At 33.4% G+C, this 23,886-nt stretch overlaps 2 protein-coding genes across 2 annotated transcripts in view; one reads left to right on the top strand and one right to left on the bottom strand.

Annotated features, from left to right (window-relative positions):
- LOC133182373 (B9 domain-containing protein 2-like) overlaps nt 1-23,886 on the top strand; it is a 613,772-nt gene that overhangs the window by 368,218 nt on the left and 221,668 nt on the right. The window lies entirely within an intron of this gene.
- LOC133182361 (repulsive guidance molecule B-like) lies at nt 5,882-22,935 on the bottom strand. Its single transcript, XM_061317175.1, has 4 exons — nt 22,449-22,935; nt 16,187-16,335; nt 15,339-15,850; nt 5,882-8,587 (listed from the first exon to the last, which is right to left on the bottom strand). Exons 1-4 carry the CDS (start codon nt 22,475-22,477, stop codon nt 7,907-7,909), a joined length of 1,371 nt encoding a protein of 456 aa, XP_061173159.1. The 5' UTR covers nt 22,478-22,935; the 3' UTR covers nt 5,882-7,906.

Raw genomic sequence — 23,886 nt, 5'->3', positions numbered from 1 at the left:
GTAAATTCTTCTATACTTTTGTAACCTCTATGGGGAATCCCAATCTATGTGAATGAAAATATTACCATGAACTGTGTTTAAACATTTCATTCATCACACCAATCTCCCAAAGAAATTACTACCTAGCATCTTAAAGCAAGTTCACTCAAAGACGAAAACAACCCATTGAGCACCCCGCTTACTAAGGTTAATTTTCTCCCATTTTTACCCCCTAATATCGCACCAAATCTGAGAGAATATAAACAAATGAAAGAGGTGTAGTGAGAATCTAGACTCCTATCAAGCACTCGTCGTCCGATAAATTAAATGTATGTACACCTGCAATATTTCTCTTGCGTACCTGGTTTGAATTTCGGAATTTCATGAAAAAAAATACAGACTGGAGTTGGACCTGTAATCGTACAAAAAGGGAACATTGGTCACTGTCTACCAAATTCTAGATGCGCCAAATTTAGATCAACCAGTTGCTTATTCCCTCTTGGTCACAAATTACAATATTTACAAAAAAAAATAATATGTTGTAAAATGACAATTGTTCATTGCTTCAGTGCGTTCACTCTTGATTCCACTCCGTCTTAGATAATTTTTTAATTGCTTACGCGCACTCGAACCTCGTAAACCATCGGTACTGACAGATACTATGCACGCTTCTTGTTAAAGTATATAAAAGGTTACAGAAAAACGTAAAACAATAGAAAGTGATTTTTTGGGAGAAATTTTTGGATGCACTTTACCTTTGATTATATGAATAGATTGATCGTTTTCTTTAAATAAATGTGTCATGGAAATCAAGGTAGCACTTTGTTCTCCAAAGAGTACAAGTTGTATTTACACACTTTTTGCAAGACTTGAGAGAGTGCATGATCCGAAATAAAGATACAAATAATTGATGGGCACATAAGCAACAAACCTCATTTATATGCCGTTATGTGTTTATAATTTTATCAAGTTTTTTTCGCTTCCACAGGATTTGTTCTTTTGTTCAATATATTGCAGCAATGAGTCTCTCTCGTCTACGTTGACCATGCAAAGTCTGACTGTAATCAAACTTCAACTGGCATATGCAATGAAGCGAGTGTCTATTAAACTAGATTTTTAAGTGTCTGCAATAAAATTGTCAAAAAAGACGAAAAAATCACAGGGTTTATCAGAATTTCAGCAAGGTATGTGCTTTTATTGCTTGATAGGCCAAACAGAAGCTTTGCAAGGAGATGCCAAAGAAAACTGTGTTCAAAACATTCTGTCAGGAGTGTATTCGTGACTTCATTTTCTTTCACTCTATTATCATATAAATGACAAAATTATTCAGCATCAACTTACCAATCAAGTCAGTAGCATGACCTGCGATCTTGCAAAGCATTCTTCTCGTTATATATTTTTTCCAACTTTTATCACTTTTCTTGTCTAGTGTTCTGATCTATGCTCGTCTCAAATGTCACCGAGACTTTAGATAAAGAATTCTACCTCCATCATAGAAGAGTTCATTGCTAAGGTTATTTCAGGAGGTACGTAAATTGTATTCACATGTAGACGTTTAATGTGATTTTATGAAATGATTGTCAGTCAAACGTTATTGTGATTCAAAACATCTGATTTTGATAACAACCTTGATATCTGATATATATCCACGAATTATGAATTCTGTTATGATTTTTTTATCCCATGACAAATCATTTTCTTGCAATGTTTGTTTTTTATTCAATAAAAAGAACTAATTGAAGCGAGTCGCTTTTGACTCCAGGATAGTTAATCAAAAAGTTGAAAAATGTCCATAATTTAAATATATGTGTTCTCTTTTTTAAGATATTTGAAACCAAAAATAATATAAAGCATTCCTAAGCGTAACCATGGAAGATTTACAAGAGAAAAATCGAACCATTCTATAAATCTTTTACACATCCTTTTTGTGAAATCATTGGAGTGAAAGGAGTACAAAAAAAATAGGAGAGGAAGCAGAGGAACCTCTTATCTGGAGTCGATAACGCAGCTGTAGAGGGGAAAAGAACGTATTACTTTCAATGTAGATCTCGAGTTCTTGCACATGTTTTTGATGTTTCGAGGAGAGACGGGCCCTAGTCCGTTTAACTGCGGAACGGAATGCTCGAAGAACATAAAAATTACATACAATCCACGCCATATGCTAAAACTGCAATTTCCATGATATATAACATACGAATCCTTGATAGAAATGCTTTACAAAGAAAGAAAAAAAATTCTATGATTTGCCCCTCTCGATTTCAAGATAAAAAAAATCCAAAGTTTATGAAAATATGCTCTGTGTGCATCATCGGTGTTTAGAGTTTAGTAGAAACAGTATTGGGATAAGGGTTTAATTACATTGTAAATATACAAATTTTCTTATGTTTTGATGTTACGAACATTTTCCATCAGATAAGAGAATATGACTTGATTTTTTTCAGATTCAAAGCGGAGTTCTGAGAGGAACCATACGGCGTGTTCCTAAACAAATACATATTATTTGGTGGAAGGCTGTGCTAAAAAGGTGCAAACTATCACAGATTTTCACTTCAAAGTTTGGTAATTTTCGCACATCAGGATTTTTTTTTATTACATAACAAATCAGATTGTACTTTTCATTGCAGAGCAATTAATCACTGGCTAAAAATATATAATTCACCCAAGTAAAACAATTTGATGATAAACGAGCTACACGGTTTAATTGTTTTTCAAGTAAAATGATTTTTTACCACTTTATCAAATATGTTTTATACAAAGTCTCTTGTGTGTGTGTGTGTTTTTTTTTTCCAGTGAACGTGTGGTTGATATCTAAAACTTTAATACAACCCCCTTATTAACTGTCTCGGATAGTCTGAACTAGCCTTCTGACACATTCCATTAAAACAAACGTTACAAAAAATCTTAAATTAAATCGTAACGCAAAGTATATAATAGCAGGAAATGAGAACTGCCTCATTTAATTCCAACAAGTAATTTGCCATCTGTTCTATTGCAAAAGAGAAAAACGCCCAGCTGTTAATTAATATGTACATGTACAGTGTAACTTAAACGAAAACTTATAGGTTATTCATATTTTTCCATTTTCCATTTTTTATAATTCTCATTTTCGCTATTGGAATATAATGTTTTATTTTTTGAGTGAACACGAGGAAAACGGAAGCTTTCATAAAAATGGTATTCTTCCTTGGTTTAAATTAAGATGCATAAACATCATTAAGCACAGGATGGGTATATATTTTTGTTAATGTTATCAAACTAGCTAGTTCCACGAACCGAACACGTCAAAAGGTAATACCAAACTGTTTACGTGTCTGAGTCCCATTCAGTCAGAAAAAAATCTATGTGCGGGTCGTTAATTTTTGGACCTTTATAAAGTGTATCCCTTTCACAAAATGGTTTAGTCATGAAAAACCCGCACTGAGATCACGATAGAATGATACCGTATAATTTTCAGCGTAGTCTTTATTTTGCTTGGGCTATAAAACTTTGAAAAACAATGATGACATTTAATTTCAGCTCAGAGGGTAAGACTTTTTTTAAAGATGAAACTGATGCCGTGCAGGCCTTTTGAGGAACTGGGATTTTCTTTTGATCTTAAATGAGTTAGAACGTCGTTTGCTATTGTCTTTAGATTACTTAAAATGCAGTTAACTGCAATACTATAGTATTAATGCCTTTTCACATAATGCAACTTAGTAAACTAAAACACTTATCTCAAAGGAAAATCTTGTTTATATCTCTATCTCGTGGAAACTTCGTAATAGCCACATACCAGTATACAACTTGAAGAAGGGGAAAATGGAAACAGGGGCAGTTTAAACGTATAATGGATATCATTATTTAGGAAGGGCGTGGAGAGATTTTATTTCAATTTCTGCCGAACTTTGCGACACCTTTTTGTTTTCAACAAGACCATAAAATCCTTTCAACAGTGCTAACTTAAACACAGAATCCACGGGAACATGCATATATTATATAACATTGGCCTTTTCATACCTGGACATGAATAATTCAATTATCTGAAACATAAATTTTAAGCTCGAATTTCACAGATTTTATTTCTCCTCTTTCACTCCCTTTGACGGGCCCCAGCAGATAATTCAGTGTTTCGGTGCAGGTGTGCAAATCTCCCGAGCAAGATTAAGTACTTGATAAGCGGCAACCATAACGCTCAACCTTTAGGTAAAATGCCCTGAACCAAACAGAACTTGTGTTGTTTGTATACATATGTTTTAACTTATTACCAACAACCTTCCTAGAAATAAAACCTATATGTTTACTGAATGAGGAACTAATTCCATCCAATTAAAAAAACTGTTTAGACTTATACAGACGGTTTAAGCTCTAAAAATATGACAGAGAACTGGGTTACTTAGTGATCGATCGACTTGCTTTGTTGTTTTCCTATGAAAAATATGAAGTTTGACGATTCTGTCACTGAACAATAAAACAGAGGGAGACAATGGTGATAATGAATGTACTCTTGTGCAATGCCATCATGTAGCAATAAACAAATGCATTCATTCTGCATGTAAATTGCATCCGTTCCACATAGGGGTAAAAAATTTCAACTAATCAAAATATTCCACTTACGCCCTTCATAACAACTTTTCCAGCACAAGGTATTTCTCTATTAAAACAAAGAGATGCGTTTTTCACTGTACCTGTACAGCTAACTGCTTTTGAAGAAACAGAGGTCAAATTGAACTGCAATGAAAAATTCTGCTAACAATAGCCAAATTTAAGGTATGACCGCCAACATTTAAGCCACAGTGTGTCACTCATGGACCGGTCAACATGTCAATGAAACAAAAGATATTCAAGGAAACTTCAAGTTAAAAAAAAGCCAATTAAAATTTTCAAGTAGTCTAGGTATCGTCACTTTATTTCTACCGTTTGTTGTAATTATTTTTGATGATGCTTTTCCGACTTTCCTTTCAAAAGAACCCCTGTACACAATGAAGTTCAAATTCATTTCTCAGGAGAAAATCCCCCAATGTCTGAAAATAATGAAAGTTCGTCTCCTCCCACTCGAGACGGAACACTGACCAATGTATTCAAGTTACAATGGAAATCAAATCGCGTCAGCTCGGTTCCTTGTATGGGTTGTATGCCTATTTAGACCGGGTGGCCCATTAAGGCGAGATGAATTTCATTTTATGGCTTTCGGGGGTTAAAGAAAATCACGTTGGGAATTTTTCAATACGAACAAAGGGTCATGCGGATCTCCACTTGGGCTAGTCTTATCGACGGACTACGTTTTATGGGGCAAAATTAAAGTGAATTAAAATTTTCTATGGCCCTTGCCATTGTCAAGATGTGTTGTGTCTTATTCAGGTCGAGGAATGTCACCGTTGTTGTCACGTTTTGAAAGCTGTCCTTTACATGCAAGGAAAAATGTCTGATTATCATCCAGCTGACTGATAGTTTACTGCAAGGAAGATCAAACACTTTCAAGTGGTTATCAATGCAATAACGTGCATCAGATTTTTATCATCTGCAAATTAGATTGATACGTAATGTAGATGCTCCGATAACAAAAAATATGTATGTTAAACATGTACAAGCTACAAGTAAAGTAAACTACAATAAATATGGTTCACTCTGTGGAAGAGCTAACGTAACACAGATGATGTTGATTCTAGGTTATCCATTCATGTACTTGTTGTCCATGCTCAATGTTTTTTTGAAAGTTATTTAAACTAAGAAGCACTTAGGCATGGGGACAAAGCGACCATGAACGATGTAGCTGTGGGCTTTACACCTGCAATACCTGTGTATACACTCCACGTGTCCAAGGCCAGGATGGGATCACTGGATGACAAATTGTTTCAGCAATGCTCTAATTAAACCAAACAGCCTTACGGAGTAAACAATCAGGAAAAAATGAGAAAAAAAGAAGTATAAATACTCAACAATTTTATTGCTTTTTTGTCATTTTTCAGAAAGAGTTGGGGAGTCTACACAAACTGACTCTGCATTTTCCAGTTGATTCAGGCCCTCTCATAATTTACCAATAAAAGATATATATATATAGAGAGAGAGAGAGAGAACTGAGAAAACAATAAAGTTAATAATGAGAAATTACAATTTTATGCCTACTTGAAAGTGTGTGACCAAATTATGCAATACTTTGTTTGTGTTAAGTTTGACAACACCAAACTAAAGGTTGCAAACAAGTTGCTCGATCTTTATTTCAACAAACAGTTTTAAAAAGCTTTCTTAGGTATCTTTTGATAGCTCTGGTCTCTAGAATTTACACCTAATAACACTAAATCTTTGTGGCTGGGGTTCTAAAAATCCAAGATATTTTAGACGAGAAAATCAATATGGGGGCTTATTTAAACATGACTGGCACAAAGAACAAGAGGGCCAGAACACAACTGTACATGTGTATGTATGGAATTCAATATTCTGAATTGTCAAGCTATGAAGTTTCACATACTTAAATCTACTGAAAATTTCAATAACAAATAATCAATTGTTCAGTGCAGTCAGCAGTTGGCATTTTTATATACATTTATAACATACACAGACTCAAAAACATTGATGCCAGACTTTTCACACACTGTTTCCACATATATACATGCATAATTCACACAATGTGTATCTCGTACACCCTACATCCATCATTCACCCGTGTACAGAAAGAAACATGCACGAAATTCATACCCACTTCCTTTATAATCATAGCTTATCAATTACATATATTCCCTGACACTACATTTTAATTAAAGTGGGTTTTGTTTTAATTCAGCATATAACAAAATACTGTATTTTTGGCATCAATCATAAATGGGTATCATAGACATATAATATGTAATCCATTAATCCAAACAAAGTCTCTAATTCTCATGAAAAAGGGTGGTTTTCTCACATAACAAAAAAAATTACACAATCATATTCAGACTCTGCTTCAAAAAATTCATGTCACTTCCAATATATATAGTCTTCATTAAAAACTAAGGGAAAAAAGAAAAATCAATTGCTTTGTTGCTGAATTACATGTGTTTGCATCTCCATTCTGACACCAGCATAGAGAAGTAGAAATGTTACAGAGCCAACTTCATGAGATATAAAAAGAAATTGATTGGATCATTCCAAGCAAAAGAACAATTTTCTCATAAGTGCCAGGAAAATTATCATCTGTAATATTACATTACAGAAGTATCATCTTTATTTGTTGTATAATCAAATGGTGGGCAGTCCCAGCTGCTCCAGGTCAACAATCTAAGAGAAATTGATTGCAAAGCACTATGCAATGGCAGATACATAAGAAAAAAATTAATTCACGTGATTATTCTGGTTGTTTGTTTTTTTTCTATGATGCAATTGGGCCATACTAAGTTTTTTTCTGTGTTAAGCATCTGCATGAGTTTTGGTTTTACACAGCTCAGATGAGAAAAAGCAAAAAGTCCTGAATTGATTTTTTTTTTATTGAGACCTCTGAATTCTGTCAATTTCTTTAGAAATAAAATCTGTCAAATTAGTAAATACTTAGCATTTACTACCTTCAATTGCAAAGGAATAGATTTTCTACCAGAAAAATAGAATAATGAAATCAAAAATCCTTCAAATGATGTCATTTTTATAACTATGAAATCTGTGTTTTACATTTTGGCTTGTGTGGGTTTTTTTTTTTGTGAATTGATAGGTAGGTTCATGAATAATAGGTGAACATGAAACAGAGAAAAAACTTGAATGGCCTTAATTGTCTTATCTTCAGATCTCTTACTGCACCCCTCCCCAAACCAACCACCACCACCCCCTCCAATAACATTCGTCCCTTGCATTTAGCTTTGCTACAATTTCCATACATAAAATTTCATTATTGTTTCAGCACTGGGCAAATACTTCCAGAAAAAAGTATCTAGATATACTGAAAGTGACATGAATGTCTTGCCATTGTCTGAATATGTTACCTTTGTTATGAAGTCCTTTGTTGAAATAATAAACATAAAAGAACAGCTAAAGCACAAGTCCACAGAATAAAGTCACTATTTACTCTACAGCCACTTGAGGGAAGGATTTCTATCAAACGTGTTCGGTTTCCCTGAGTTTTCACAATTTCTGGTGAAAGATCTGTTAAATCTTTTGACAACTGTTGTGCTGCTACAGTAAAACTTTCGTCTCCAGTGGTCATGAGATCAAATACACATGAATCAAAGTAAAAATCCACAACATGTGACTTCCGACACAATTCACTTGCTTTATCACTGGTCATTGCGATGTCCCCTTGATGCCCGTCTATAATTCTCCTTTTTTCTGCCAGATATTTTTTATAATTAATTTGCTCTTGTTCAGGGCATCCTTGCACACATAATTGCTGAGTATCATTGTCTAGTGACTGTTCCACAATTTCCTGTGGCATTTTTATGGCAAAAGTGAAATAGCGACCAATTTGTCGCACCCGTATGGTTGTATCAATGAACCTTAAATAAATTTGTACATGTTTCCCAGGATCCATCACTCGGATGGCAACACTTTCATCAGGGCCTACAGCAGATAGGCCATTTTCAAATGTTCCTGGCAGGTTATTTGTGTGAGCTTTGTATGTTACAAAATCACGTGAAGCACAGTCTTCATTCTTCTTTATCACAACAGTCAACTGAAAAAAAAAATACATCAACAGTTACAAAGTTATCTCATTACTTAAACTACATGTAAAAACATAATATTAAAGATTCATAAATGTAAATTCTTCCATTACAAAATTTATATAGGGTTAAACATGTTGGAATGCACCATTATATCTATATCAAAGTTCTAAAAACATGGGAAAAAAAATATTCAATGAATAAGATGTTTCTAAAATTTTATTGTGTTGCTTCAAAATAAATACTGATATATTCCTGAATAATGCGTGTGTCTTTAAAATAAATTTATTACTAAATAACTTAAGACATGCACTTTTAAAAAGTCTATTTTTCTAAAAGTACACATTTAATGTCTATAAATGTTCACAACTCTTGGTACTAGCTATTTCCTTGTGTCTTTATAATATATGTTTCTCTGTAGATTTTCATTGCATTCCTGATCTCTCTAACAAGTCGTTGTCCAAACCTGTCACATTTTCTTCATGAGAAGTACACAACATTCATCTAGACAGGCCAGCATTTTACCATGTTCAGGATAAAGAAACCAGAGACACTCATTTATCTAGCTTTAGAATACGCTACAGCAAGAGAAGTGAAAATTTGGCTTGACAATTTAAAAAGTTAATGGAAGTGTTTCGACCTTGGGTAAATGCAATGCTGCACACTGCATTCCTTGGTATCTGTCGATATGCATTTAACAGGAGACAAAAGTTTGGATGGTAATCTCACTTAATCAAAGCCAATGTGGACCACCCCGGGACTCCTCTTCTATGTGGTGTGTTTGAATAACTCAAAAATTTTTGCAATAAACATGATAAAACACAGCAAGTCTAGTTCCCAATCAGAGTCAATTTTCAGCATCAAAATTTCGACCAAAATCAGAAAGATTACATCAAATTTTAATCAACGACATAAAATTTGAAAGACACCAACCATAAATTTTATTCTCTATGCTTTTCATATTACCCAATGGCTGTACAGTTTTTTTTTTTATATGTTTGTTTTTGTTTTTTTTTAACAGAATTCTAATAAATTGCAAGCCTTCACATCATTTGATGAATTTTCCCTTTTGGTCCCTCAACCAAATGATTCAAGATAAGCATCAAAACACTATCATTGTGATCCTGACTTTTGATATGCATATTAATTTTCAAATACCAAAATAAGTTACTGCAGAGTCACTGACCTGTTTAAAAAAGCACACAGGTATTCGCCAAGATATTTCTATCTACACATGTATATATGTATAATTCTAATTCTCAGATGAAAATTTTTGAATAAAATGATTTTTGGCATGTCAAGATTATGCAAATGCATTTTAACATATATTACTGGAAAAAACAGTTATTGAGTATGTATATGTTCATACATCTGTAGAACAAAACATACACTATTTCACATTTTTTTTTATGTGCAGGTGTCAAAAGACAAGTTTACATACGTCACTTAGTCCTGTTGATTTAAATATCAAGCAAATAAACCCTGGCCAAACTTTAAAACCTCCATACATAAATCTACATTTAATCTCGCATGGCCACAGCTCCAGAATAATATTTTCATAAAGGCTCTCCCTTGGTCTTGGTCTGGTGTTTACTTCACAACAACATGTATGGCAAAAATGTGGTGCTTCTAAATGCAGAACTAAGTTCTACCATTTACACCACTGTTTCAGTACTTAAACTTATGTATAGTTTTTATTAATATGCTAAGTAAATGGGCCATAAATTTGTTCATATTTGACACAATGTTAATGAGCCAGCCAGGTGCTCTGGAAATAAATCAACATGATTAACTCTGTTTGCATGTATTTTAAAACATTTAAGGTTCAATGGTTTGGAATAAAGTACAGAAGCCTGCAAATCATGGGTATTAGCCATAACTGCAACCCATCGTCTTTTTTAATTATTGAATTGTGGACTTTCATTTTGAGATGGAAATGAGTGTCTTTAGAACAAAAATTCACACTGCAAGAAACGTTAATTTTAATATGTGAATATCCTGAATGGCTTTGTCACCCACGTACTACTTTACCGCGACTTCACTTGCGTTGTCCTGTCCCAAATACATAATCATTTGTTGAGGACATTTTACAGGCATTTTTCATTATTTACTTAGAAAAATATATTCAGTGTTCACGTATTTTATGTTATAGGATAGGCATCTCAAACATGGATGCTTGGTGTGGAAGTCTAAAAGTTGTAGGATTGGTAATTAATCAATATATATATATACATTTAGATCTCTCACTTTCCACAATAAATAGACACAACTGTACATTTTAGTACAGCTATAAAATTTTTCATATACCTATATAAAAACCCACTTGCATATTAAGTCTTTACCCTCTGAATGTACGTACAAGTGTACAATTGAAATTGAACCAAACTGTATAAAGCCATTCTAGCTGCAGAACTGTAGCTCTTCGAAAAAAAAAAAATAATGTGCTCAATTCTGGATTTATTTATCCAAATTCTTATCTGCACAAAAGCTTGATTTCAAGAAATCCCTTAGACCTCTGTCAACTACAGATGTAGTTGACATCTGCATGAAGCACAGTGGACCGAATTGTCTTGCCACCCAAAATGGCAGTATAAATAGGCAAAATTTTCGATGGTCTCCATTTCAGGCCCAGGAGGGCTATTACCAACGGTTATGACTTATGGGGGAATGTTTTCATTGTCGAAATAGTTTAAGAATATGTTAGGAACACACAGTTAGTAATATTTTGAGATGGCAGTTTAAATATACGGAGAAATAAATTTAGAATCGAGTGCAATTTGTTGTGCCCAATGAATATACAGTTTTCTCTATGGGTGGCACTGTAGCTCTCCAGTCTGTCAGTATTTTTTTTTTTTTTTTTGCGGAGAGCTACAGTTCTGCAGCTACTCTATTTCCAATGATTTTTTTAAAATGCTTTTTGCATCTTCATACTTGAAAAAATGTTAAGATATTGATGCAGAGAAAAAGCAACTTATGTACAGAATGTGCTTCATAGGCATATTTGTCTACCATCAAACAGAAACCTATTAAATGCAAGAATTCTTTACTTTGGTGAAATGGATGTTAATTTTTTTCCTATTAAACAAAATTTGTCTTTATTAGGTTTTAAAAGTTATTTTTACTAACATTGAAGAACAGAATAAGAAAAGAAATATGTTCCATTGCAAACAACATGTACATTTTAATGGAAAAGTACAGACTACACTCTACTCTAACTTCTCCAAGTAAGAAAGCAAACTTTTTGACTGAATATGTATGTACATTTTTGTGTGTAATGTGGAACTAATGAAGTAGCCTACACCTGTTTTCTTATTTCATTTAAATCTAAATAAGAAAATGCATATTAGCACATAAAACAAATCTGATATATGCCAGAGTGCCTTTGTAATAGTCTATTAATCATGCTTGTCTTGAATTTGAATGCCAGATAAAAAAAATCTAATTAACCAATATAACACCAGATCTACACAGAGTCTTTGTATACGCTATTATTGTTTACATGAAGAAAACACCGAAGCTCTGTATATGGGGCCCATTTTGATTTGTATATGTTCCAATGAGCAAGGACTTCATCTTCAATTTAAATTGTTTTTCTCCGTGAATACACCAGAGATTTGAGTGATGAAATGCACACAGTTCTTTGCATGTATTCATCAAGTTTTCAGTGTTGCAGTGCTTATTCATCACTACACTTTTCATTCTTTCAGAAAATGTTGCATACATGTGCATGTGTACCATTGTGGATATTGTACGAAAAATTAAAAAAACGTAGGTTATCAAAGATATAAACAAAGCTCATCTTGACAGATGTTATGTACAAGTAAGGATCTCACACCAAACAAATGTTTTGGTATTAAATGTGCATCCCTAGATACAATAACTATACAAGTTTGGTCCATGTAGGATCTATAGATACTTGAAAATGAACCTGCTCCAAAAACTTTAACTGTACTACAGTAGCAGACTTGTCGAAATGTTGTCAGACCAGATGTTGATCATGCATGTACCTTATTTTGATGCTGAGAAAGGAAAATAAATAAATGCTCAAAATACTGTTTACTGTTTTCAACAGCCTTCAATCTTGCAAGTTTCTTTTCTTAGGGTAGAGAGTCTTAAATCAGAGACATAAATGACATGTTTCATGTCTTTGCTGAAACAGGGATGTATATACAGTAGACAAGTATTTAGGTCCCTGGCTGTAACAAATATCATCGACAATCATCACTGCAGTGTGACCACACAGCCATCTCTTCTGTTTTTGTGATGTTCACCTGTGCACCCTGATCCCAATCTTTTTAAAATTTGCGTCATGCTCAATTTTTTCAAACGGTCATTTGGACCATCGCTTTCTTGAAAGACTAATTTTTACTGGCCTTGCCGACAGGACCGACAGTTTCCGACTAGTCACTGTACAATGACCCTGTAAATGTGGGCCAGATCCAGCTTCCAAAGCATATCTGGTAGCTGCATCCGTAGTAACATGTATATCAATTCAAGTTCAGTCACAACAGGGCTTACAGTTACTTGGGAATGGACAAGCTCTATAACTTAAACTTGTTCATTCAAAATTCATTCATTGAAATATGTAGGTTAGATCCAGAATCTGAAGCAAGTCTGTAGTGTGCACCCCTATATGCATCAACCATGGTCCAAGTAGGGCTTATAATTACTTAGAAATGAACCTGCATCAATAAATGTAGGTCAGATCCAGCATCTGAAGCGAGTCTGGTAGTGTGCATCCCTAAATGCATCATCTATGCTAGGTTGGTCCAGAAAGGGAATATACCTGCTTTACTCATCTGGATAATGCAGGTCAATTTATCCAATATCTGAAGCAAGTTTGATAGTGTGCATCCCTAAATGCATCATCCATGCAACTTTGGTCCAAATGGGGCTTATAGTTACTTGAGTAAGAACCTGCTCCAGAAAATTTAACCTAATCATCTGGAAAATTTAAGTCAGATCCAGCATCTGAAGCCAGTCTAGCACTATGGATCCCTAGATCTATGCATCATCTTTGCAAATTTGAACCAGGTAGGACTTATAGTTACTTGAGAATGGACCTGCTCCTAAACTTTAACCTATCTAGTCATCTGAAAAAAGTAGGCAAAATCCAGCATCTGAAGCAAGTCTGGTAGTGTGCATGCTTAGATGCAACACCCATGCAAGTTGGGTCTACATACTTGGCTTACAGGTACTTGGGAATGGATTTGCTCCTAAAACTTAATCCTTGATCATTCATCCAAAAAATATAGGTCAGATTCAACATCCTAAGCAAGTCTGTAGTGTGCACCCCTTGATGCATAATCCAAGCAAGTTTGGTCCAGGTTGCCCTTATAGCTAATGGGGAATGGATTTGCTCCTAAAACTTTACCGAAGCAAACGCAGACACCAGTCTGGTGGTATAGCATAAGTTCATCTCAACTTCATTGATATTCATATTTTTAAAGATTTATTTATCCTTTTCAGCTAAAAAAGGATAAATAAATCTTTTAAAATATGAAAACTAAATGAACATGTCCAAAAGACACTTGATTAGGAGTGCTCACTACAGTGCTGATTAATTTAAAAATTCTAGGTCATCTTCTTCATCTATTCTTTTGTTGAAAATGTGTTTATTATATCATTTCCCAAATTGCATTGCATGGAATAATTTATTGTTCATATATTTATGTTTGTTCAAAATCTATATGTAAGATGTTTAGTCAACTGAACATTTTCTTCATATATTCCTTACCTTCTTCTGTACCATGAATAAATAATAATTAACAAATGTAATCATACTACATTTGCACTTTGCTGTCACCTACCAACTTACATTTTTAAACACACAGTTTACTGTCTTTGAATATAAACAAACATCTAAATCATTTTCTGGGACCAAATTCATGTGCCTTCAAAAATTGTATAGATTAATAAGAAGGGTTGCAGAAAGGTAGAATTTTGAATATCACAGAAAGTTTACAAATTCTTAATATTTTAGAAATTTGTTGCTTGCATTATTTACCATCAAAATTGGTCCAAAAATATATACCAATCCAGGCATCCATTTTTTGCTTGTATCATCTGTCCTTAATAAAGTACCAATTACTCAGGACATTTATCTTAAAAAAAAAAAAAAAAAAAAAAAAAAAAAATGTCCGGCCATGGAAAACGTGAGAGAGCTTCCACTTTCTAAAATCTAAGGCTGATAACCACTGGTTTTGTGGAACATGTTCATGCATATGTGGATTAAGACAATTTGTAAATGCTTGTAAGAATGTACTCCTGTACAAGAAATTGAGTATGATGCAAGACAGCAAAAGCACTTTACTTAGCATAATATATGTGCATAATTTTTTACATGCACAAATACAAATCTTCATCATGTTTGAATGGGCTCCTACTTCATTTTATGAATTAGGGTTCAAGACATTTTGATGGAATCATACACAAAATATAAATAAAATATCTGCGGTAGTCAAATTCAGCACAATTGGGATATTCTACAACTAAATTGTACCTATTTTTTCTCTTTTATATGGCTTAGAGGAATGGTTCATACTTGGGTATTATTCAAATCATAATTCATAAACAATGTACATAAAGTGCTCCATTTTCAATAGTTTAAAAATGTTTAAAACTGATTAAAAAAAAAAATTCCAATTTCAAACTTCTTCAACATGCTCATAAAAATCATATTTGATTATTAGTCTTCATTTCATACATTTTACTGTAATCACACTCAAATAAATAAGTATTTTACATTATTAGATCATATACCTTGCTTGTGGCAGTTGCTGCTGCATGGTCTTTTACTGGGTTGTTTGTGACCATAATCACTATATATCTGTTCTGAACCAGTGACCATGCACCTTCCACTTTACAAGTCTGAAAATCATCCCTGAACGTCCTCAAATGGGGATCACCAAATAATCCACAGTGTTCATATTTTATTGGAGTGTTAGGATTTTTGCTTCGAAAAGTACATGTGCAAATTGAATTTGGAAAACATGGATCCATGAGAGGGTCATTAACAACAGTGGTTACATTAAAAGTATCACCATAATCATTACACTTTGAACTTTTCATGTTGAGTATGACACCTCGCTTGGTCAGTTGAAATTGCAAATTGGTTTTGCAGTTCACCTCTTCTGCAATCAGGCACACCAAATAAGTCCTATGTGCTACACAAAGAGGTTCTTCTCCATTATGTGGTTTTATCAAACCTCCATGTGCTGCTCTCTGAGCAGTCCGCCAACGTTCATGACACAATTGCATTCCACATCCATTACCTTTAATAAATCATCAAAAGCATGTTCATTTAGAAGTTAGAAAGATTCCTTTTCTTACATTGTCAGAATATAAACAAGCAGGGATGTATATACTAACATTCAACTTTTCCTAACTACTTAGTATTAAACATTTGATGAAATACATGAAATCAAATGTAAATCTGTTCAATTTGCATAAGTAAATTGCAATTTCCACATCTAATATTATGGCTTTTCTAAATTCACGAATATTTCAACGTACAACTTCATCACGGAAAAACACTCCTTTCTCCAAAAATATAGGTCCCATAACGGAATGTAAAAATAACGCTTGAAAATTCAATAATAAATACTTACTTGTATCGATTAAGTATACCAATAAGAAAATAACCACCAAGCTCAAAATAGGGGGCATAGGTGGGTAAGACAGCGATGCCATACCCTCCTTCCATTCGTATGTGACGGAGGGAACTCGGCCAGCCGATGTACGTTCACTCCGATACTCTCTGTGAAAGAAGAAACTCCATCAGTTCAACGCTAGTTTAGTTTCACATGATCAAAACCCTATGTCAAGTGACGGTATAAACATATTCCATTAATAAATTTATATTTCCGTCATTATTGAATTCACACACGTGTTAATTTATCACTAATTTGAGGCACATTCTTCAACATGACTTCTCTGTTAGATCCCAAGTATTGATATGCTAGCGAATTATTCCGCCGAAATGGGTCAGGGGGCGGGGCGTTAAAAAGGTCTGTCAATCAATGTAAACTTTTTATGAAAGAGGTACAATCCTATTGGTTTAAACTGTGTTGCTTATGAATAAACTTTTTACCGTACAGATTACAAACATAGCTTTAACACATTGAAGTTGCCATTTTCTTAGATCAAATGAGATAGGAAAAGAAAATAATAATATGCCTAATATATAAATAATCATAAAAAAAAACTAAAAAAAAAAAAATAAATGCTTAACGCTTCTTAAACAGCGACGTATATATAGATATACTAACCCTAAGTTAGTACATACGGGAAAAGGTCACTGAAAAGTACTGGTTTTGTTTGTTTGTTTGTTTGGTTTTTTTTTTTACAATGTCTTGCAAAGTTTTTTGGGGATAATAGTTTTAGTATTAACAAATACTTTTATCGTTAACAGGTTAAGGTCTTTCTACAATTTTGTGATAAATGGAATTGTGTTCATTAAATTATATAAGAGAAATAAAAAACAGTTGTTATTTATACCTCTGATTAGGCCTATGTGTAAAAATGTAATGCCGACTAAAAAGAACTAAGTTAAAAATAACATGAGAACCGATATATTGGTGTCTTCAACAGTCTTGATTCGAAATCATTTTTTTTAAATTACAATTTCGGCTTTACCGTGTATAAACCCGTATTGTTGTACGATTAAGTATTGAAAGGGAAATAACTCCTAAAACTTACCTTTCCTTTAGTTCTACATTCACTAACCCATTATTGATTAACTCATGCTGATATATTAATTGTGCTTAATTAATTTCTGCTTATATTGACCAGGTAATGATTGACTCACGCAGAGATAATTATTACGCTTATATATGATCAATTAATACTAAGTGAGTATTAATTAAAACTTCCTTCTATGTTTTTTTTAATTAACCTGTGACATGGAGAGAGCCGTTCAATGAGTAATATATGTTTACAAAACTTTTATGTCGAATGCCAGAATGCGTTCTTTTATATTTAGCGATGTCTTAAACTGCTCCCCCCCCACCCCCTCCAAAAAAAAAACACACCATAAATGAATCGATCATGATACTCGCGCATTTTAGTCTAATTAAAATATATCGTCTTGATATATTGCATATGTATTATAATGCTTATTTAAAGATTTGCACATTAGTTGGCATGGAAAATTGCACCAATTTAATCCTTCCATTGTTATGATTATTTTACTATACACGCATTATTAATTTATTCAACACCTCTGGAATGTATAGCTGTAGAATGTCAAACATGCGATATGCTAATCAAATATAATTTTGAAATATTATGACGTTGACATATCTCATCAATTTTGTTTCAAATGTAAGGACAGAAGGGTGAATGTTGTAATGCAGAGCTTGAATTAGGCTTGGAATCTTGGCTGCCTCCAAAGTAAATTGCTATTAAAAAAATGATACAGCTTTGATCCGCTCCCTTTACATAAAACATTTATGCATGTAGGATTCAGGTAAACTGCCTATTGTATACTAGAACAGTATTTTTTGGAACCACCACATGATATGGATATATATCTACTTGATGTATATCATCAAAAAGGAGCCATAAATGAGTTTATAACTTTTTATTTCAGTTATCACGCATTTAGGAATGTAGCGAAGCCTTTATACACGATACAAATGTTTCCCTCAACACGCCTAAAATGTAAGCCTCTTTTGAAACATCTGTTGAACACTTTACTATGCTAATGATGCTTTCAAAGAGGTTCAGATTCCACCAAGCTACGCTCTTCCGAAAACTAGCAGATTTCTTCAGCAGACATGCCGCACTGCTCTCCAGCAAAAAATGGCCAAACGATATCGTGCCTTTCGGCTTTTTATCGAGATCAAACTTGCAAGTAAAAACTAATTGGAAATCTGTACTTTACCATCCTGGCCACAGATGCCAATGATGAGTATCAACTGAAACATTATTTTGGCAATACTTCTTGTCTTGTTCTTTGAATATAGAATTTATTTGATTAACTCTTACGCCAAGTTTTAATTGATCGATGGCACCATTTATTTATTTCATTTATTATATAATATTTTTCTACGACGTCCGCGTTAATGTTCCAAGACGTCCGCGCTGTATATCAGAAAAAATGAAGCGGAAAAAACAGTTATCCATCAAACCATAAATTCTTTATAAACAAATTGAACACAGTAAAACAAAAGTAATAAAAATCGGAGACGTGTACACCATAAGTCTGAAAATCACGCATAGTCAGACTTGACATTCACACTGAATTATAGGAATTCAACGTTTTTCAAATGTCGGATCAGAACCACGTGTTTGCTTGTCAGACCTGTCTGAGTATATAACATCGTAATCCTTTCTGTATACGGGTGAAGAGGCTAGCTTCTATTCAACGAAATCCAAATTTTTAAGCTGATAGTTTTGAGTTTCTTCCGCGCTAGTGGCCAGGAAGAATAGAACATGTAAATCCTCTTGCGCCAATCTCTATCAAATATTACTTCAAGTTGGAAAAATAAAAACGGTATACAATTCGGTTTTAAGACGTACGGATTACAATTCTTACAAATGCAAAAGGCTTACAATAATTTTTCACACCTTTAGCGATAACATTCAATATATAGTGAAAACATTAGCCGCACATTCAGACCTTTATCAGGTCGTATTGTAATAAACTGTTATGCTATCTGACACAATTACCTCAAACAAAAATAAACAAGCTTCTGATTTTTGCAGAAAAGTTGAATATACTTAAAAAGACGCCTACCTGAATCTCTGGGGCTGTTTCAAAATGACAAACATATGTGTAACTGTTCATTGCAAGTTGCAACAAAACAGTAAAACATTTTATTTCTCACAATTTATTTTCTCTTGAATGATTCACCGAAAGTAACATATCTGAATCTTTTGCCCAGAATTACTTCAGCTGTTTACTTCATTATATGCATGCCTCTCAAAGGAGGAAAAAATCATATCCAATTGACACACTATAACATGTCATAAAACTAAATTTTTTTGACAAATCCCAACGTGAACAGATTTTTGCCACCGTCGAATTTTGCACCATTTGCTTCAGTCATAATATAGTTATAATTTTCCCGGCAGGTGCGCGGAATTTAATATATAACTTCACCACATATTTTATAATGCGGCCATTGTGTTCAATTCGGCTTATACTTGAAGTGCTGTAGAAAAAAATTCTTTAAAGCGCAACCACGTGCAAATAACCTCCCTACAGTTTGCTCAATAGCCTCTTCTACTCTCTCTCCCTAATAGAGCTTGTAAAGAAAAAAAGGAAAATCCTGTCATTTAAGGCGTGAAGCCTCCATTCGGGGGGATATTGTCAATGCACAAATAATTTCCAGATCAAATATATAAATTCACTAACAATACCCTTGTCGTTACAAGTGGCGATATAAATGGAAATATTCCGTGCCGTATCAAAGACAAGGGGCTCACACCTTTTTATTTACTCAGTGATTCACAAGATCTCGACAATGTTACCATTTTATTTGCCAAGGCTGAGAAAGTAAAAGTATTTGAGTTCAGGATTACATGAAACACAGAAATTGCCCCTTACATTTCTGTCAAGGAGGACTAAGGGATCCTTGTCAAATAGTAACGACAAAACTTTTTTTTTAATTAAGATTTGAAAATGGTGCTGCAATCGAATAGGCACATAAATTGTACTCATTTTGAAAGTGTATATACCAAGAGATCAATACATCTTCCGGAAATATTTTAATGAATTCTTTATATATGTCTAAAAAAGAAACTACAAATGCAGATTTAACATATACCCCATGTTTCTCAATTACCTCTGTGGTGTTTGTTCATGAATCCTACAGAAATTTGCATCGTTACTTTTCTACATTGGTAATTTTATACATCATTACTTTTATATATTTATTTGCAAATTACACGCATATGGGATCAAGCAACTACATAAACAAAAGAATAATACAAATTTGAAATACAAGTATTAATTTACATTTATAAATGGCTTTGTATGATGTAATTTTTTTTACTCTAAATTGTTACTTTTATACTTTGTTACTTTAAAACACCCATTGTTACTTTTATACATTGTTACTTTTATACATTGTTACTTTATGCTGTGTTATTCAGTACATCGTTACTTTTATACATTGTTACTTTTACACATCTTTGTAGGGAAAAAAGTTAATCCCAGTCAATTCTAAACTGCTGTGAATTAAGTTATTTAAAGTGGGTATCTATTTCTTTAATCGCATGTTGAAGGTATAATTAACAAGCATTCGGTCTCCAACTGTACGTATAGCTGATTTCTTTCATAAGTCTCAACATTTATCTAGAATAAGAAGTCAAAAGTTTTTGGATGGAGTTGACAAGATAGGTTCCTGTGTTAAATTCAGGGCGTTCAATGCAGACATTCAGACATTTCCAAGCAAAAACCCTAACTTCTTTTCCCCTGAACCCAATGTGAGTAACGCCAGAAGAAAAAATACTTCAGTTCTGAAATTGAGAATAAAACACATTTTTCAAAAGATCCATGGAAACATCTCTTTGGCGGTAAATGGACCATTAGTTTAAGTTGAAAATGAGAGGATGTTAAAACAACATTAAAATAACCGAAGAACCAATTGAAATTCGCATAGGCAACACAGATCAAGTGTAAACATTTAATCTTTAAAAAATGCATTTCGCTGTCCAGTTGTCATTGGTTGGCGACAGCCATTCTTGCAGCGATGTATCCATGAAATCAGATTTCGCTATGGACGAGCCAATATCAGCAAAAAAATATTTATGGAGTGTATTCGAACGTCTCGCACCATATTGAATCGCGTAAAGTAACACCTAATTCCTATATTGTTTTTTGTATATTGTATAAAAAGTGATGATCATGTCGTACTTGGTTAAGCTTTGATTAAGCACAAAAAATTAAAAAGAGTAGATCCTGTCAAAACAAGAACAGACATGAAATTCAAGAGAACATTTGACACGATTCAGAAAGATGATCTGCTGAAATATTCCAATGACAAACCTCTAAACATGACTATAAGAATACCAGAAAGGAAAGCTTTAGCAATAATCAGCTAGGAACGGCAAACATCATCCTCTTTTGTAAGAATTACGAGATCTGTATAGATATATGTAGGATTATACAAGACCATTTATAGAGGACACATTTGAGACAATTTCTTGAATTGTTTAGCAACGCATACTATCACAGTGTGTATAGTAAACTAACTAGGTCCATTCTCCCTATCCCTTGATATTTTGAGATTTTATAAACCAAGATCACCAAAAATGCGAGATTCGAACTGTGAACCTAAGTACATGTAGTTTGAATCACATAACTTTTGGGTTGACTTTATTTTCACCAATTGTGCATTCATTTAGCTGTAACATTTAAAAAAAAAAGAACAAACAAACAAATACACAAACAAAAAACAACAACAAATACTATAGAAGTACTACAGATAAGAAAAAGAAATATAAATCAGTTTCTTTTTTTTTTCTAAAGCTGGAACCCATTCCTGGTTTGAGGAGTTGATGGACCAGCAAAGCCTTCATAATTTTCTTTCTTAAGGCTTCAGCGACCTCAAATACTGGTCCCCAGTTTGACAATAAATTTTTATTTTTGTTTTAAGCAAAGTTAATCTTTTGAAAGTAGAAATGCCAAATGTTTTGTGACTCAAGATCAACAACTGACAAATCATTTTGTTAAATGACATCTTAGGAACCCATTGGGCCTAATGGTTTTTTACTTAGATTAAGAGTTCTGCGTTCAGTACGTCCTCGGGGGAAGGAAAAAAAGAACAAAAACAGTATTAAACAGCATAAGAAATTTTGTTTCATATCATTTCAAAATTGCGTGCTGTAAAATCTAGAGCAAACTATACAATAACCACTTACCTGCAACTCGAGGAAGGGTCACGTGACATCTTCCACAACTAGCCTTAAAGACACAGTTGCTCTTATATGCTTTGTTTTAAAAGTATACACGGTATTTGTGCATTGAAATTTCAAAAACGACGAAATGAGGCAAATTCCAGTCGTTAAAATGATCCCGACTTTCATCTGGTGAAGTATTTGAATCTGAATTTAATTTCACCCAGGTGCACACATTTTTTTTTCTGGATCCTAGCGCAGTGATGCCTTGGCTCTTATTTTCTTCCACAAAAGTACTATTTTTTGCGCAAACAGCCAGACTGTGATTAAATTCTCGACAAAGATATCCACCTTATAATATTGTAATCTACCGATAGTTTCATTTCAAATGAATTAGTGAGAACGACATTTTGTCACGCAATCCCAACAACATAAAGATGGCCAAAACAAGAAATTACTAAGCCAGCAGTGTAATGTAATACGCCGCCATCCCCTGTTTATTTTGGTTGAACTGGAAATAAAAGCAGAGAGTCTGTCATCATTTTGATTATATGATACTGTTATTGAAGACTGGATGAATAACTACATCTTAATTAATGTGTGCTGGATTTGTTTATGACTTGATATTTTTTCCTCGACGGAAAAAGAAGCTGCATTTCTGTAATGCAATACAAGTGTTGTAACCTCGACATAAAGAATTCTTACGATGGTAAATTATTATCAAACCCGAAATAAAAAAAAATATAATGTCCGTTACAACATCAAGCAAAATGCTTCCTGATAAAAAAAAAAAAAAAACAAACTAACAAACAAACATGAAACAATTATTATTTTTAAAAAAATGAAGTTGCATTTGAATTGTGTTTATAAATTTGCAAGAATGTTTCTGTTCTATGAGGTTGAAAAATTAAATACTGACTTTAAATTACTAGTCTACTTTTTATTCTGATCAAACATTTCTTGTTTAATTAATCTAAACATTCCGTGTTTTCGTAAAATGTATTTTCTAATACATAGAACGAACTAGGTACACAAAACTGTTATTCATCATATTCAAATCGCACAAAATTAAAAACAAACAAACACACACACACACACACGAATTTAGTAATAAGATTTTTTTTATCATTGTATTATAAATTTATTATTGTAAAATTGATTGGAAACAAGCTCTGGAATTATAAACGCTTCTTCTGTATACGAGAGTTTAATATATGAAGAAGAAAAAAGAGGTAATTTTTTATGCCCAATTATACATTGTTAATGATGATTCTTCACAAACAAATACTCTAAATCCGCGCAAGTTAACCGTACACTAATCTGCTTACTGCCACTGCTTTCTTATGATAACCAACTCTGTTATCTTTATCATACATGCACAAATAATCTCTTTATAAGCTGAAAGTTTTGTAAGAGAGGCCCACGGGCCCAAACGGTTACCTGAGTATGATATAACCCTGTT

This window comes from Saccostrea echinata, unplaced genomic scaffold (assembly GCF_033153115.1).
Source record: "Saccostrea echinata isolate AGI-Se365-2 ecotype Australia unplaced genomic scaffold, CSIRO_AGI_Sech_v1 ptg000009l, whole genome shotgun sequence".
NCBI lineage: Eukaryota > Metazoa > Mollusca > Bivalvia > Ostreida > Ostreidae > Saccostrea > Saccostrea echinata.
The sequence above is the reverse complement of the archived record's forward strand: the minus strand, read 5'-3'. Positions and strand labels throughout refer to the sequence as shown.